The 16,032-nt window shown below is 57.3% G+C and overlaps 1 protein-coding gene across 6 annotated transcripts in view; it reads right to left on the reverse strand.

Annotated features, from left to right (window-relative positions):
* Positions 1-846: 846 nt before the first annotated feature.
* The window catches only part of CTPS1 (CTP synthase 1), a 31,773-nt gene continuing 16,587 nt past the window's right edge, over positions 847-16,032 (reverse strand). For all 6 annotated transcript variants that reach the window (XM_047789535.1, XM_047789539.1, XM_047789536.1 and 3 more), the window contains 12 exons: positions 14,918-15,069; positions 13,298-13,430; positions 11,744-11,832; positions 10,852-10,946; positions 10,114-10,176; positions 7,755-7,798; positions 5,941-6,037; positions 5,002-5,057; positions 4,803-4,899; positions 4,185-4,329; positions 3,235-3,326; positions 847-1,685 (listed from right to left, as the gene is read on the reverse strand). In XM_047789535.1, the coding sequence (XP_047645491.1) occupies positions 3,242-3,326; positions 4,185-4,329; positions 4,803-4,899; positions 5,002-5,057; positions 5,941-6,037; positions 7,755-7,798; positions 10,114-10,176; positions 10,852-10,946; positions 11,744-11,832; positions 13,298-13,430; positions 14,918-15,069 (1,056 nt within the window). In that variant the 3' untranslated portion in view covers positions 847-1,685; positions 3,235-3,241. The remainder of the gene's footprint in view (positions 1,686-3,234; positions 3,327-4,184; positions 4,330-4,802; positions 4,900-5,001; positions 5,058-5,940; positions 6,038-7,754; positions 7,799-10,113; positions 10,177-10,851; positions 10,947-11,743; positions 11,833-13,297; positions 13,431-14,917; positions 15,070-16,032) is intronic.

The raw sequence follows: 16,032 nt of genomic DNA on the forward strand, positions 1-16,032 counted from the left end.
AGGAGCTGGGCCACCTGCTGCGAAGCCCCCGTTTCTCAAACACCCACAAGCAGAGGCTGCTGACCACAGACATGCGGCCCAGCCTGAGCCTCGGCCTCACGCTTCAGAGGAGCCGGCTCACGAGCAGGTGGGCTCAGCAGCCAGAAGGTGGCTGGTCCCAAGGTCACCAACGTGCCATGAGCGCGGACTCGGTGTCACCGCTTCCTCTGGAGGAAAAGCCAGGGAGGACCACGGCCTGCACTCAGAGGCCAGAGCCTGCTGCTCCAGGTCCATGCCGGGCGGGGACCAGCCACCTTTGCCAAAAACACGGCTGCTCCCCCCTTCGCAGGGTCAAGCTGCACCCCTGCACCCACGCTCCTTTGAATCTCTTTGAAGGCTTTTGGAAAATTCTGGTTCCCATCAGAAAGGCTTCTTTTTTCCCCGCTTTTCTTCCACTCCCCCCCTCCTTTTCTTTTGCTCTTTGGGGCCGCACCTGCTGCATGTGGAAGCTCCCAGCCTAGGGGTCGAATTAGAGCTGCAGCTCCTGCCCTACACCGCAGCCACAGCCACGTGGGATCTGAGCCACGTCTGCAATCCACACTACAGCTCACGGCAATGCCGGACCCTTAACCCACTGAGCGAGGCCAGGGATCGAACCCGCATCCTCATAGATACTAGTCAGGCTCTTAATCCGCTGAGCCCCAAAGAGGAACTTCCCCCTTAGTTTTTAAATTGTCAAATCGCCCACCTCAGGCTGGAGGGAGAGCCTGGCACTGACAGCTCCAGGGAGCTGCACGGCAGCCCCGGCACGGCGCTCGGATGGCTCGCATCTGGCCAGGACACGAGGCACATTACAGACAGCGAGGCTGCTGCTTGGCGTTATTTATTTTAAGTTAGAGGGTACACCACGTCCAGCTTTGCCTGTCCGTCACAGCACGTTAAGAAAATAGCTTTTCCTGTTGCATTTCAACCGCAGTTAACACCATCCGGAAGGACAAAGACCCCTCGAGCAAAGCTGTGCATATCTGAGCGGGGCTTTAGAGGCAGGTTCCCCAAAGGACTCTTGGTTCTTTGTGAAGCGACTCCTTGATGCAAGGAGTGTTTCCCAGCCCAAGAAGAGCAGCGCAGCCAGAGGACAGCCAGGCTTGTGTGCATTCCTCGTGACATCAAACTCACCAGCCCTCTGGACAAGTCCCCGACGGAGGGCCCCACCCCCACCCCCCAGCGCAGGGCAGGGCCAACGCTTTGTTTCTGGGTTTGCTGCCCTTGGTGGCAAGCAGTGCCCTCGGGTTCCAGCACCAGGGTTGCGGGCACCAGCTGGACTCTCCCTTCTGTGCCCACTCAGGCTGCAGGGCACACATTGCTAGTGGTCTCGGCGTCAGCGAAAGGAGCAGCCACACGCTCAAAGCCACGGTGACGCCAGGTGCCCGAGAAGCGTGGTAACCCGTGGGCGCCCCCAGTGCCCGGCCATCACCTGCACCGCGTCCGCGGCGGGAGGACCACAGAGGACCGTGTGGAACCCCGGGCAGCGCCCACGCGGGAGCCGGTACCCACGGTGGGACGTGCAGGTCACCAAGTCTTCCCGATACCTTTGCCCGTAATAAAATAATCTTAATAAAAACATAATTTAAAGAAAGTGTCGAAAGCTGAGTGTAAAATCAAAGCTGTAAACTCCTGACGTCCAGATGCTTCTTCAAGAACCGCCCCTGTTTATAAAAAGAAGAGGCGGTGATCAGACAGGAGTTAGAGCAGCAGAGTCGGGGTTCGCGGTCAGCTGCGGCCGTCGCCAGGCCTGGCTTTCATCGAGGGCCAGCAGGAGGAGCCTCATCTGAAGCATGAGAAGCAAAATTTCTAGCCCTGTGGAATCCTGCATTTCAGGAGGTGGCTCTTGGGGACCTGCCTGTCCCGGGTCACTCTGTTGGACTCCTCCACTTAGGAAGGCAGAACCTCTACTCAACTGACCAGACAGCCACCCTTTCCTGTTAAAACGCCCTCTTTGTGGTCGCGACGCGGCCTCTCCAACAACAGCCCTCAGCGACCGCCCCAGCGGAGACTAACGTGAACCTCTGTGCCAGCGCCTTCCCGGCAGAGCAGGGGACCAGCCCTCCTGACCTGGGCCTCCTCCTCACACCCGTCCACCCAGCCGAGGCTCGGACGGGCCAGGTGGCTCGTCAGCCACGGCCAAGGGCAGGGCCATGCGCCCATCCAAGCAGAGCTGCGCGGGAAGAGGCCCCTGGAGGTGCAGGGGACGTGTGCTGGACTCGGGGAGGCGCGTGTCCACCTGCGGTGGGACCCCCACCCCCCCAGACACACACACACGTCCCTGGTTCTCCTTTCAGACCCCAGATTCCCGGCTGACACCCCTCGCCCCCTGCTGAGTGGGTCTCTCTGCTGACAGTTCACTCCGTTTCCTCAATGAGGCGTCACCCCACGGGCGGCAGTGCTCACAGCCAATGTGCTTTATAAGCTTAGGAGCCAGGTCATTGGAAAGACAAACGTCCCAAGTTCGTTCGACCCTTCCTCCGACTTCAGTGGCTTCCAGAGAGAAAGCAGGGATCCGCAGAGCAGTGTTCTCTGGTTCAGTTTTAAAGCACTTCCTGCAGCTCCCGCTGTGGCTCAGCGGTTAAGGAACCGACTAGGGTCAGATGTGGGCTCCATCCCTGGCCTCGCTCAGTGGGTTAAGGATCCAGCGTTGCCGTGAGCTGTGTGGGTCGCAGGCGAGGCTCGAATCCCGCATTGCTGTGGCTGTGGTGTAGACTGACAGCTGCAGCGCCGATCTGACCCCTAGCCTGGGAACCTCCAAAGGCCATGGGTGCGGCCCTAGAAAGACTAAATAAATACATAAAGTGCTTCCTCATGAAAGTGCAAGGGGTCGGGGTCGACGGAAATGCCATCGCATGGTCGCAGCTGTCATCTCAGCTTCAAGATCTCCAAGTTCACGGCTAGGCAGACACCCAGGCCCTAAGAATCCAGTTCCCCTGCCTTTGGTCAGACAGGCTACTTGCATGCCGCCATCGGGAGAGAGACAGCTGCCCCGTGCCTGCTGCCCGCCCCCCAGCCCCCGCTGGAGTCCCCAAAGCAGGACGGGCAGGTCCGCGGTACCCAGGAGCCCTCACCCACCTGATGCCCACACGGACCCTAGCACTTACCATCTTCCGCAGACACAATTTTCAAAACTAAACCTTCACGATATTCTTACCATTGCAGCGTCAGCACCACTAAAAATAAAACTAAAGCTTAAAAAGTAGCACTTACCTTACAGTCAGTCATGATTTATTGATGGGAACTTCAGTTCCGTGATTTCGGAGTCAGGGGAGCTGCTTCCGCTTCTGTCACTGTAGGTGTCCCTGCAGAAGAGATGGTTCACTCAGCAGCTGGCACCGGCCCTCGCTCCGCCCCTGCTCCTGTTGCCCCGCCAGCACGGGCACGCGCGGCGGCGCCCAGCAGGAGGCCGGGCCTCGGCGCTAGGGTGGCAGTGACGCAGCAGAAAGCTGCAGGCGGCTTTCTCTCCTCACGAAAGGTGTACATTCGCTTCGGACTTCGGTCACGATGCCCCAACCACTGAGACAGGGTAACAGACTGGTTCCGGATAAAGGCAGCACGGGGTGCGAAATCCACCCAGAAGGTGGCCAACAGCCCGTGGAAAAACACGGTTCCCAAGACAAAAAAACAAACGGAGTTCCCACTGTGGCTCAGTGGAAATGAACCTGACTAGCATCCATGAGGACGCAGGTTCCATCCCTGGCCTCCCTCATTGCTATGAGCTGTGGTGTGGGTCGCAGACGTGGCTCGGATCTCGAGTTGCTGTGGCTGTGGTGTCGGCCGGTGGCTGCAGCTCTGACTGGCCCCCTGGCCTGGGAACCTCCCTATGCCGCAGGCGCAGCACTAAGAAGCCAAAAAAAAAAAAAAAACTAAACCAAAAACACCACAGTTCCCTGTGGCCCACAGGGTCCAAGATGTGACCCTGGCACCAGATGCTGCAGAGGTGGGGACCCGGCCACCACGATCCGGGAGGGTGGGGGCGGCACAGCAGCAGCCTGAGGAGACCCAGGGAGGAGAGGACGCTGGTGTCTCAGCCGAGGAGCAGCGCCCCGCGAGGCTGCCCGTCCCCGCAGCTTCGCTTATCAGAGGTGGCGTGATGCCAGCCGCCCGTCAGGAGTCAGTGACCACCCCCCCCCCAAGCGACGAGAGGAGCATGACCCTACCTGGGCGAGAGCCTGCAGCCTTTCTGGAGGTAATGCGGGAGCCGCCCCACGGAGGCCAGGAGGAGGCCAAAGTACGGCGGCGAAGGCTTGATGGGTCTGGACAGGAACTCGGGGTGGTACTGGACCCCGACGAAAAAGGGATGACCTGAAACGGCAGTGCCCAAGCCCAGCCGCACGGTGAGGGACACGCGCCTGCTGAAGCCCCGCCCGCTGCCACCCCAGAACGACGCGAAAATGACTCGTGCGGAGCCTGGGTCCAGGCCACCGCGCAGCCCCTGCCCTGCACACCGTCCCCTCCCGCGAAGGCGCCTCCTCTCCAGGGAGCCTGCCCCACCTCCCACCCGCCACCTGCACGGCCAAGCGCTCTTTCTGGAGGACGGGGGCCCGCGGGCAGAGGGGAACCAGCTGCCTAAGGAGGGCCCCGGTGCCGGGAGGAGCCTCCCAGGGCCCCGGAACCTGCTCACCAGGCCCCCGCCCCCAGCCCCCACCCACCGGCCTCCCAGACTGCGCGGCCGCCCAGGTACAGGTAGGTCAGGGCAAGAACTCCTGTTTCTGTGCTTCCCCCGCGTGCGGGGAAAGCCCGGGTCCCCCAGCAAACGCCGCTGCCCAAGCGACCACCTTCCAGCTCCACAATCTCCATCCTCTCTCCTCCGACGTCCTGGCCAACAAACTTCAAGCCTTGCTCTTCCAGACACTTTTTCAAGACCGGGTTCACCTGTTGAAGCGTGAAGAACAATGTTGCCGGGCTCTCGGCCTTTCGTGTTCCCAGGGAACAGAACAGAGAAAACGCTGCAGGTCCCACAGCCGCAGTGCTCACCTCGAACCGGTGGCGGTGCCTCTCCTCCAGGTAGTCGGGGTCCCCGTAGAGCTTCCCTGCCAGAGGAGGCCACGCAGAGTCACGGCTCCCACGTCCCAGAGGAACCTGTCCATAGCCACCTCCTGCCCCCCAGGTTGCTTTCCATCGTCTACACTGCCAGGCCCTTCGAAGGCGGTTCCTGCGGCTCCCCTGCCCACCCCCGCCCCCGGCTCTGGCAGCACAGGTCAGGACGAATTCCCGGGCTTTGCCTCTTGGCGACCAAGAAAAACTGCAGCAGAAACGCACTTTCACAGCCACCCTGACGCTGATGAGAGAGACACAGCACTCTGCCTGCATCGGCACCAGCACGGGTCAAGTCACAGCCACTGTGGCATTTGGCAGCGGGTGCTTCCCAGTGCCCGCGAAGCCCCCAAGCCGCAGGCCGTGAGAGCCGGAGGACTCGAGGACCAGCTACTCAAGTGACCCGAGCTCTGCCCCCTCCCAGCCCTGGCGTCCTTCACCAGAGACAGTTAACCCCCCAGGAAGAAAAGCAAAGCCAGCCGGGCAACCTATTTCCTCCTGCAACTGTGCCCACGTCCTGAGCACGTGTCAGTGCTTCTAGAAGGAAATCTATCTGGGTCGAATGGAATAAACCTGCCATTTTGGTGGGACAAACGGCGCCGGCACCAGCAGTGTCATCCCGTTCCGCCAACGGGACAGCAAAGGGAAGGGCGGCGTGGACTCCCCAGAGCCGCCTCACCTGGTGAGCCGTCCACACCCGCTGCCGCCACCCCCCCCGCCCGGCCCTTTCTATGCGCTTTTACAGTGCAACCTGGCGGGTGGCCAGGAAGGGACAAACTTCAAAAGGAGGACCAGGAGAGAAACGCCAGCCTGGCCGCGGCACCACCAGGACGAGGGTTGCGCAGGCACCAGCCAGCGGCCGGGCCGGGCAGCTCTTACTCATGACGGAGTTCTTGGTCTGGAAGAGCGTCCTCCTCTTGCCCAGCCTCATGGTCCCGCCCATCTGGCCGGGGTTGTGCTCCGGCATGTCTATGACCTGGGGAGGTTCAGAGAGGGACACTCGCTGCCAAACGCTGCCCCGGCTAAGGCGGCGCGGCGCCGGCGCCAGGTGGAGGGAGCCTGCCAGGGGCTCAGGTACCGCAGCCCGGCCTTAGAAGCGATGCTCACTACAGAGCAAGGCGCCTCCCAGCGGTCCTTCTGCGTTCTGGCTGTTGCCTGTGGCACAGGGAGACTCCTGGGCCTAGGATCCAAGCCACACCGCAGCAGCGACCCGAGCCGCTGCAGGGACAACGCCCGATCCTTAAGCCACTGGGCCAGAGAACTCCCCAGGGATGATTTCTAAACCTTTGCTGGGCAGGGGTTCAGCCCTGCAGCCGGCCCTCGGGAGCCGCAGGACCAGGCACAGCTGCTCCCTCGACTGGCCGTTCCTGCCCTGGCACTTTGGCCCCTGAGCATGGGGTCTAACAAGAACGCTCAGAGTAACAGGCCAGACCTGTACGTTATCAGACGCCCCTCGGGACTGACGGCCGCTCAAAGGAAGGGGGCCCTCGTGTCCTCGAAGCTTAGTGAAGGTCTGTGGGGTGCAGAGGCCCCCCCGGCTGTGCCAGCCCGGCCCACTGCCGGCTCCACGGCTCCTCTGAGCACCTCCTGCCCTGCGCTCCCCCACCTCCCGAGGTGCCACGCTCCTCAGCCTTTGTTCTCCCCTCCCCGAGGTCTGAGTGTCAGCAAGTTCAAGTTCAGGTCAGTGGACACACAGGTGCTGTTTAAGTGCCCTGAGGGCGCGGGTCTTGCCCACCCTGTTTATCACCAAGTCCTCGGATCCAGGTCAGGCCTGGCAGGCGTGGGCTGGAGACTCAAAGATTAGAATAAAGGCGCGCTCCGCCCCAGGAGCCACAGTCCTCTGCTGGGAGACAGCACGGGAAAAGCTGGCCTCCTAGAGCTCGGGCCGCCGTCACACGGACGCGTGCTGAACCCCCAGCTCTTCAGGAGCGACGGGCCGTCCCCGGGGCCGGGGGCACTGAGAGAATGAAAGCACACCAAGCAGCAAGCACAGTGCCTCGTACATCCTACGTGCCATGTGCGGCGCTCCCGGTGTGGCTCAGTGCCGACGAACCCGACGCATACCCATGAGGATGTGGGTTCGATCCCTGGCCTCCGTCAGGGGGTTAAGGATCCAGCATAAGTGCTTCACGTCATTATTGTTCTAAACTGCTCTTGATTTGGGGGGGGGGGTGGAAATGGAGACTTCTTTTAATCAGGAACCCCCTGCTTGGGGGTGGCACCTGTCTTAACTTTCTGTGGCTAATTGGGAAGAGTAGTAAGAAATCACACAAAGAAAAATAACAGCTCTCCAAGTTCCCATCGTGGGGCAGCGGAAACAAATCCGACTGGGAGCCATGACGATGCGGGTTCGATCCCTGGCCTCGCTAAGTGGGTTAAGGATCCGGCACTGCCGGGAACTGTGGTGTAGGTCGCAGATGCGGCTCGGATCTGGCGTTGCTGTGGCTGTGGTGTAGACTGGCAGTTGCTGCCCCAAGTAGACCGCTAGCCTGGGAACCTCCATATGCTGCGGGTGCGGCCCTAAAAAGACAAAAAGAGAAACAGCAGCTCTCCGTCTTGGGAGGGGCTGCAAGTGCAGGACCTCAGGGTTCTCGGCACGAACCCAGTGGTCTCGTTTCCGTCTCCAAGCCTCAGTCGATTTCATAAACACCCCTTGCACCCCCGCCTCGGCACCCGAGACACTGGAGACTCACCACGGGGTGACTGGTGTCAGGGTCGAACTCCGTGGAGTTGGCATCTGAAAAGCCAAACAGTTTCATTTTAAAGACGGTCAGAAACAAAACTCCAGTTTTACTCATAAGCTCTAAATCACAATTTCCATCCTCAGTCTAAAATTACTCAGTGAGTAAACTCCAAACCAGGGGTAACGTTTTTAAGATAAATAATACGCAACACACAAACACAGGTGACTTTTCCCATTGCAGCCATAACTCTGGGAAGTCAAGATGTACTTGATGGGGAATCCAAACCAACAGCGGAGGCCCCATCGAGGCTCAGCAGAAAGGAATCCGACTCGCATCCATGAGGACATAGGTTCGATCCCTGGCCTTGCTCAATGGGTTAAGGATCCGGCGTTGCCGTGAGCTGTGGTGTGGGTTGCAGACTCGGCTTGCATCCTGCATTGCTGTGGCTGTGGTGTAGGCCAGCAGCTGTATTTCTGATTTGACCCCTAGCCTGGGAACCTCCTTATGCCATGAGTTTGGCCCTCAAAAGACAAAAACAAAAAAAACAAACCAAAAAACCCCAAAAAACAACAAAAACCCAATGGCATAACCTGATAATCCTTAGTTAGCTAGTACATTCTATTGACAGTTCTTGTACTGTTGCCTCAATTTTTTCACTTTCTGTTCCAGACTTTATCTCCCCACAGTAGGCAAATACTGATGCCATTTCTTTTTTTTCTTTTTAGGGCCGCATCCACAGCACATGGAAGTTCCCAGGCTAGGGGTCAAAATCAGAACTGCAGCTGCCAGCCTACGCCACAGCCAAGCAACACCAGACCTGAGCCTTGTCTGGGACCTATGCTGCAGCTCACGGCAACGCCGGATCCTTAACCCACTGAGCGAGGCCAGGGATCAAACCGGCAACCTTGTGGTTCCTAGTCAGATACGTTAACCACTGAGCCACGACGGGAACTCCAGCAAATGCTGTTTCTCTCCCGTTTCTTTCACCGTCACCACCCTGCACGCTGCACTGCCTCACTCAAGAGCTAAGTCGGAATGGAGCTGACTTCAAAACCCAAGTCCTTTCTTTTCCAGAATTTACCATCCAACCGTCCGTGAAACCAGAGGACAAAAAGGCGTCTGGCTGCTCTTTTCATGTGACACGCAAGTTCACATGCGGCCAGGTCTCGGGGGCAGGCAAGCTCATCCTGGGTCACTCGCCCACCTGGGGACCCGAGTGGGTGGCAGGAGGTCATGGCTCTGAAGGGTCTAGGGCTGCCTCCAGGACGGTGGGTGGAAGGACAGAGCCCACCAAGAGCTCCGACGCCAGCGCCAGGTCTGCTGCCTGTGGAACTGAGCCACCACCCACTTGGGGTTCGGTGACAAAAACCCAACATGAACCCACCCTCACGGTGAGCTGGCCTCAGGGAATCACTTGTACTTGGCAAAGCCAGGCTGTTTTTATACTCCTTAGGTTGCTTTGCTGATTTTTCGTAGAACTTATACGGGTTCTCGGTGGCCCTGAGGAGCTCACGGCACCCCAGAATCCACACCACGTGGTTGCCTCCCCCCGTGGCTGGGCTCAGCCATAGGACACCGGCAAGCTTGCTAAGAGCCTGCATGGCAGGCCAGTCGTTTCAGGAGCCCAGGGGTCCCCACACAGTGAGGAAGCTCGGCCGCATCAGTGACGACGAGGCTGTGCCGCTGCCCCGCGGGCAGAGCTGGATGCGGGGAGGGCGAGTCCAGGCCGTCCACACGGGCGTCCGCTCGGCCTGCAGGACCCCAGCAGCGGAAGCCTCCGAGTTCTCGGTGGTCTGGACACGGCGTAGTAGTCACGGAGGCACAGAGCCAGTAGCGGGGAGTACTTCCTAACTGCCAGGCATCGCAAGGGGATAACTTACACGCATTATTTCACTCCACTCTCACAACCGTGTGACGCAGGTAACGCTCTGACCCGCATCTCACAGAAGAAAACAGAGGTTTGGAAAGGCTGAGTCATTTGCCTAAAATCACCCATAAGTCATAAAGTCACATGCGAGGCCAGCTCCAGAGCCTGGGTTCTGAAGGACCGCACAGCCTCGCTCCAGCCAGTGAGTTTTCTTGCCAGGCTCCGGCTCAGGGACGGTGGCACGGTGGCCGCGGGGACGGGCGTGTGGGCATCTCCAGAGCAGGAGGAGCAGGGGGCAGAAAGCCAGGGCGTGGCCTCAGCCGGCCCCCCGTCCCGAGGTTGGTGGCTCCCGCCGTGGATGCAGCAGCTCCCTCTGGCTGAGCCCGGGAAGGACTGAGAAACCAGGCTTGTCCCCCTCGGCTCCCCATCGCCCACCGGGCACCAAGCTGCACGCCCTCCAGGAACACCGGGTGAGAACTTAGCACGCTTTTCCGCACTCACCTTGCCAACCCAGGACGTTTCTTGAAAACTCAACCACTGCCAACTGCATCCCCAGGCACACACCTTGCGGATAAGGGGGAACAAATCAGAGTCCATTGAAAAGGCCGCTCCCGCATGTCCCATGCACCTGCCCTGGGCTCCGGGTCCCGTTTGCTCACAGAATTCCAACACAAATGCTCATCGTTTCCTGCCATAAACACGCCACCCCCCCGCTGTGTTCTACCTGTGCCAGATCTCAAAAACGGGGTTAAGTATGTATGAAGATTCCGGGACTTAGAAATCACGTGATTTCAGAAAATAATAATCTATTCAGTACTTTCGAATTCCAGTTTTCTCATCCTCTCTCATTAAGTTCCCGTTTACAACTGATCAAGCTGAATATTACTACAATTTATAGCCCCAGGAAGCATCCAAAATCACTTTGCCCAATTAGACAGCTGGCGTTCCAGACAAGGACGTAAAACCCAGTCTCACATGTCCTGCCAAACGCTGGGTCCGGTAAATGGACGAGATTTCCTAACTGCCGTTCATTCCCTCCAAGCCCCACGACAACGACATGGAGCTCAGTCAGCTTCAACTTCCCGTGTTAGAGATGAGTCTGATTTCCGGGAAAACTGAGCCACGAAGGCATCGACTGGAGTTGCCGTCTGGGAAGACAGCATCGACGCTTGGTTTGGGGAAACTCCGCTGCATTTAGGGGCTCCCGTGGGGCACCTTCTCGTCTTTGCTAACCCTTACCCAAAAAAGGCTTCTTCTGTTTCCGCGCCCAGGCGATCGCTTGGATTTTTCCTTCCGTCCCTCGAACGCCAAATCCCCCTGGGACCAGCACGCCACTGTGCAAGGAAGCACACAAGACTCGCTTTCCACCCGTCCAGCTCACAATTACCACCCGAGGAGCCACTTCCAAGACACAGGTGCCACGAAATCCCCCGGGCGCTGTGCTGCCGGGGCTGTGGCCTGAGATCTCAAGACGGCCAGTGAGCTGGACGGGAACACCGTGGACTGGGAAGGTGCACCCAGAGCCAGGCACTTCTCTCTGTGACATCAGCAAGTGCTTATAACCAGTAAAAGAATTTAAAAAAAAAATAAAATAAAAGATGACCGAATTGCAATACCATGACGGCACAATACTTGTTCCAGGAGCAGATTCTTGCCAAAATTTGCCGTTTTTTTAACTTTTGCTCGAAGCGCCCCCTCGAGCAGGAAGGAAGCCTTTTCGGATCAGCTCCGTGTGTCACACCGACCACAGCTGTGTGGCTCCAGAACATTCAGTTGTTCTCGGGAGTGGGTCTGGTTCTCACTCTTATAGATGATAGCTGCCCCAGACCACTCGAGACTCTACTGACGGGCACTCATCCAATATTCTGGATGAAGACCTCTGCATAAGCCTCATCCAGAGACGCAGCCAGTAAACATCATCAATAACATTAGAACCAACGCTCCACCCTTAGAACTACACTGATAAGCTGCATCTGTGCGAAGGCTTCCATCGTCCAGTCTGGAGTCTTTGCAGTAACGGGGAGACACGTAAACAAGCAGACCCTCCACCACCAGCCTAAGACCGCTTTGTCCATTCAAACCCCAAACCGCAAGCCCCGGCAAGCACAGGGGGGCGGGGAATACCGCTTACTGGGCACTGCAGAGCTTCTGCCAGGCCTCGTGGTAGCGCACGGGCTCCTCCTGCAAGGTGCTTGGCTCCAGGTCCGTGGAATCTATGTACTGGGAACGTGCGGGCGGGGGAGGAAAGGAGCAGGCTCGTGACTCCGGAGCACGCGCCTCCGAGAGTCTTCTTTTTTTTTCTTTCTATCTATTTAGGGCTGCGCCCGCAGCACATGAAGGTTCCCAGGCCAGGGGTCCAATCAGAGCTCCAGCTGCTGGCCTACACCACAGCCACAGCCACAAAGGATCCGAGCCGCGTCTGCGACCTACACCACAGCTCATGGCAACGCTGGATCCTTAACCCACTGAGCCACCATGGGAACTCCCCAAGTCACACTTTTCCCTTCACTGAGTTCCCAACTACTCCGCACCTCAAGTCGTGGCTATGCGCTACCTCTGCCAGGAAGGCCCTTCCCTGCCGCCTTAGCCATCTTCCCAAACCTGCTCCCAGGACCCTCCTGACACGTCCGCCAAGGCAGGTTCACCCCCCTCCTCGTGTGCTCCGTTCACGCCTGGGGGACCTCACAGCCTCTGATCCCCCGCGTGGCCTCTACTAACATGCGACGGGCACAGGCCCCCTCCAAGGGAGACAGTGACTGAATGATCGAAAGAACTAGCAAAAAACAGGCCGGGGCAGGGTCACGAGACCCCGCCCCTCTCAAACACAGCTCCTCCTCCAGGAACCCGTTCATCAGCACAAAGCAAGCGAGAGCTTCACGCTGAAACCCCAGAAAGCAGGACGGTGGTGACGGCAGCTGCCGGGGGCCGTCACTTCTGCCCCGGGTCAATACCAAGGCCACTTCCAGTTTTCACCTCCACCTGAAAAGCTCCATCCGGGAGCTACTGCTGGGAAAAAAAGGCATCAAGGGACAAGTGGAGGGTTTTCAGGAGGCGCCAAACAGCAAGCACTGCCTCTGCTCCGCCGGGCGCAGCTCGTTTACGTGACCTCATTTACTTCTTACAATCACAACCGTGACAAAGGCACCGTCGCCAAACCTTCTGAGGCCCGGAGAAGGCTCAGGAGCCGGCCCAGCCTCACGCAGCCTCCGAGGCCTGGCCGCCCGGCCCCGGAGCCCCTGCCCCGAGCCTGGACTCCCCGCTGCCTCCAGCGGAGTGGCAGGGGCTGTGCCCCGACATGCCCGCAGCACAGCTGCTTCCTGGCTCATCGCTGACAGAACAGTGCCTGCTCCCCACTGGGCACAGCCTCTGCTCCAGGCACTGGCGGGAGACTGGACACACGTTTTGGAGGAAGCGCCCAGGCGCGGGCACAGGCGTTGGGCGGTGTGGCTGCCCCACCCTGCGGGATCACCTGACATTCAGATCCAAGCATTCGCTCTCTCGGCTTCTAGTCTGATTCTATTACCCTTGATTTCCTGAAAACGCTCTCCTATTCTCCCAAGCCAGGGGCTAAGGGCACATCTCTTTGATTCCTACAAAATTCTGAGCTCCAAAAGTACAAAGCTGATGTGCACACAGCATCCCCGAGAGCAGAGACGGCTTCATGGTGCCCACGCCCCTCCCTCACCTTGATTTCCAATTTGTGGTTGATGGCCAGGGCAGAATGCTCCAGAGCTTTAATGACAGAGGCATACGAGTCTGAGAACTTGGTGTATTTGCCCACAAGGGCAATAGAGCAGGTCTCCAGGAGGCGGTCGTATCTGTCACACAAAGGTCAAGAAACACCGCATTACTCAGAATGTACGAGCCACCAGGTCATCACTCGAAGCAAACCACATCTGGGAAGAACACAATAGCAGCAACTACCTTCGGAGTCCTACGTGCTGAACAGGAAATAGCAAGCAATTTTCCGATCAACATGGCAGGTTTTGTAAAGAAAGTAGGATTTTAGAACCCATGCACTCTTGAGATGACTTCCACATCTATCCAAAATTTGTTTAAAAAAGAAAATCCCAAAGGGGAAAAAACACAGGCACAGACGATTCACAAGAGTTAATGTCACGAAGGGAACAGTCGAATAAATTGTGGGACATCCACCCAACAGTCCATAGTCATTAGGAATCTAAAATTAAAGGACAATCAGTCCTCTTGACTAATTAAAGGCTTACAGTAGTTTACGAAAACCAGATCATAAAACTGTGTGCCATGGGACGTCCCTGGTGGCCTAGCCGTTAAGGATGCAGTGTTGTCACTGCTGTGGCTCAGGTTTGATCCCTGGCCCAGGAACTTGCCCATACAGTGGGTACGACCCCCGCAAAAGAAAAGAAAACTAGGTACCATTTTTGCAGTCGCATAACGATACACACACGGACGGACAACGACTGAGGGGAAGTGTCCACACGGAAATGCCATCACTGGCCAATGGCGTGAAGGGTCCCTCCCCGGGAGCTTCCTAGGCTCGTGCTGCTGACTGTGCAGCTACAGTGCTGCACGCCCGGGCCCAGAGGTGCAGGGTGCAAGCACCCCAGAGCGAGGAGGCGAGCAGAGTGGGGACCAGTCTCAAACTGACAGTGTAGGTGGCAGCAGTACAGCCAGACCAGACGTCCTCACTGATCTGTCTGCGGTGGGGGGGGGGGACAGTAGGTTCCCAAACACAGCTGCCACTTGGGAGCGCCCAGGGCTGCTCCCGCCACATCAGCCATCCGTGTGGGCTCGGGCACACGTGCTAGCCCGCTGCCACAAGGAGGCCTGTTTGCACTGATTTCCCGGTGGGAGACAAGGGTGAGAGCCGTGCAATCCGAACGCCTGGAGACCTGACCTGGACCAGCTCTACCAGGACCTCCTCAGCCACAATGCAGCTAAGATCCTTGACGCCTTTTCTGTCTTTTTTTTCCTACTTAGGGCTGCACCTGCGGCACATGGAGGTGCCCAGGCTCGGCGTCAAATCGGAGCTGCAGCTGCCAGCCTACACCAGAGCCACAGCAACACTGGATCCAAGCTGTGTCTGCGACCCACAGGGCAACCTGTGGCAACACGAGATCCTTAACCCACTGATCGAGGCCAGGGATCGAACCCGCATCCTCATGGATACAGCCAGGTTTGTAACCTGCTGAGCCACAGCGGGAGCTCCCATCTCCTTTTCTAATGTGAGCTGACAGCACAAGTTACAAGGAGCTGAGTTCCCGGAGCCGCCAACTAAAAGAGAGAGATGCGGCCCGAAGCCCCAGCTCCTTATTAGGAAGCCCACCTGTCGGCCATCTCCTTCCACTTCATCAGCATTTTTCGGGGCTGCCTCTCGATAGGAAGGTCAAGTCTCCGGAGAAAGTACTCCACGACCCCCTGCTCCTCCAGCAACAAGGGGACTCGGTAGATGGACGAGACATCGTGGACGCAGATCACCTGTTCAAAAACGAGCCGGAGTTGGTGAGTCAAAACACACAGACCTGACTGCACTGACGGCCTCCGACGACGTGACCTTGGGGGGATAACTGTCCTGAATTTGAAAACAGAGAAGAGGGCATCTTTCTAAAAAATGAAAATTGCCAAAAGGACTTAAAAATAACAGAACGGACAGCAGCTCATCTCTTGCGAACACAGACGCAAAAATCCTTCAAAAAATCCATAAACCAAACCGCAAATTAGTCAAAAAAAAAAAAAAAATTTGTGTCCAAGGAGGAACTGCTCTAAGAACAATGGTTCTCAAAATTAGTTGCCATTAGAATCACCTGGGAGAGCTTTTAAAAACTCAAAAGTCCAGAAGTTCCGGTTGGGGCACAGTGGTTAATGAATAGGACAAACATCCATGAGGACACGGGTTCAATTTCTGGCCTTGCTCGGTGGGTTAAGGATCCCGCATTGCTGTGGCAGTGGCTGTGGCGCAGGCCAGTGGCAACAGCTCTGATTTGACCCCTCGGGCCTCCATATGCCTTGGGTGCAGCCCTAAAAAAAAAAAATACAAAACAAAAGAAATTCAAAAGCCCATGCTGCACCACACCACTTAATTTTAACAGTAGAATTTACTATATGAATACATTAGAGGAAAAAAAATTACCTCCGTGAATGGAGATTTAATAAAAATTCAAAATTAATTCATAATAAACAATCCTGATAAATTAGGAATATCAGGGAACATGTGAAAATATAAGAAACTCACATAAACATCATTTGGTTTGACACTGATATTAATGCTTAAAATGTAAAGCCTGGAATAAGGCAAAAGTGGGCACTATCACTACTTCTACCCAGTAATGTACCAGAGACATTAGCCATAAGAAAAAGGTATAGGGAGTTCCCGTCATGGCGCAGTGGTTATCGAATCCGACTAGGAACCACGAGGTTGCGGGTTCGGTCCCTGCCCTTGCT

Source organism: Phacochoerus africanus, chromosome 8 (assembly GCF_016906955.1).
Source record: "Phacochoerus africanus isolate WHEZ1 chromosome 8, ROS_Pafr_v1, whole genome shotgun sequence".
NCBI classification, from domain to species: Eukaryota; Metazoa; Chordata; class Mammalia; order Artiodactyla; family Suidae; genus Phacochoerus; species Phacochoerus africanus.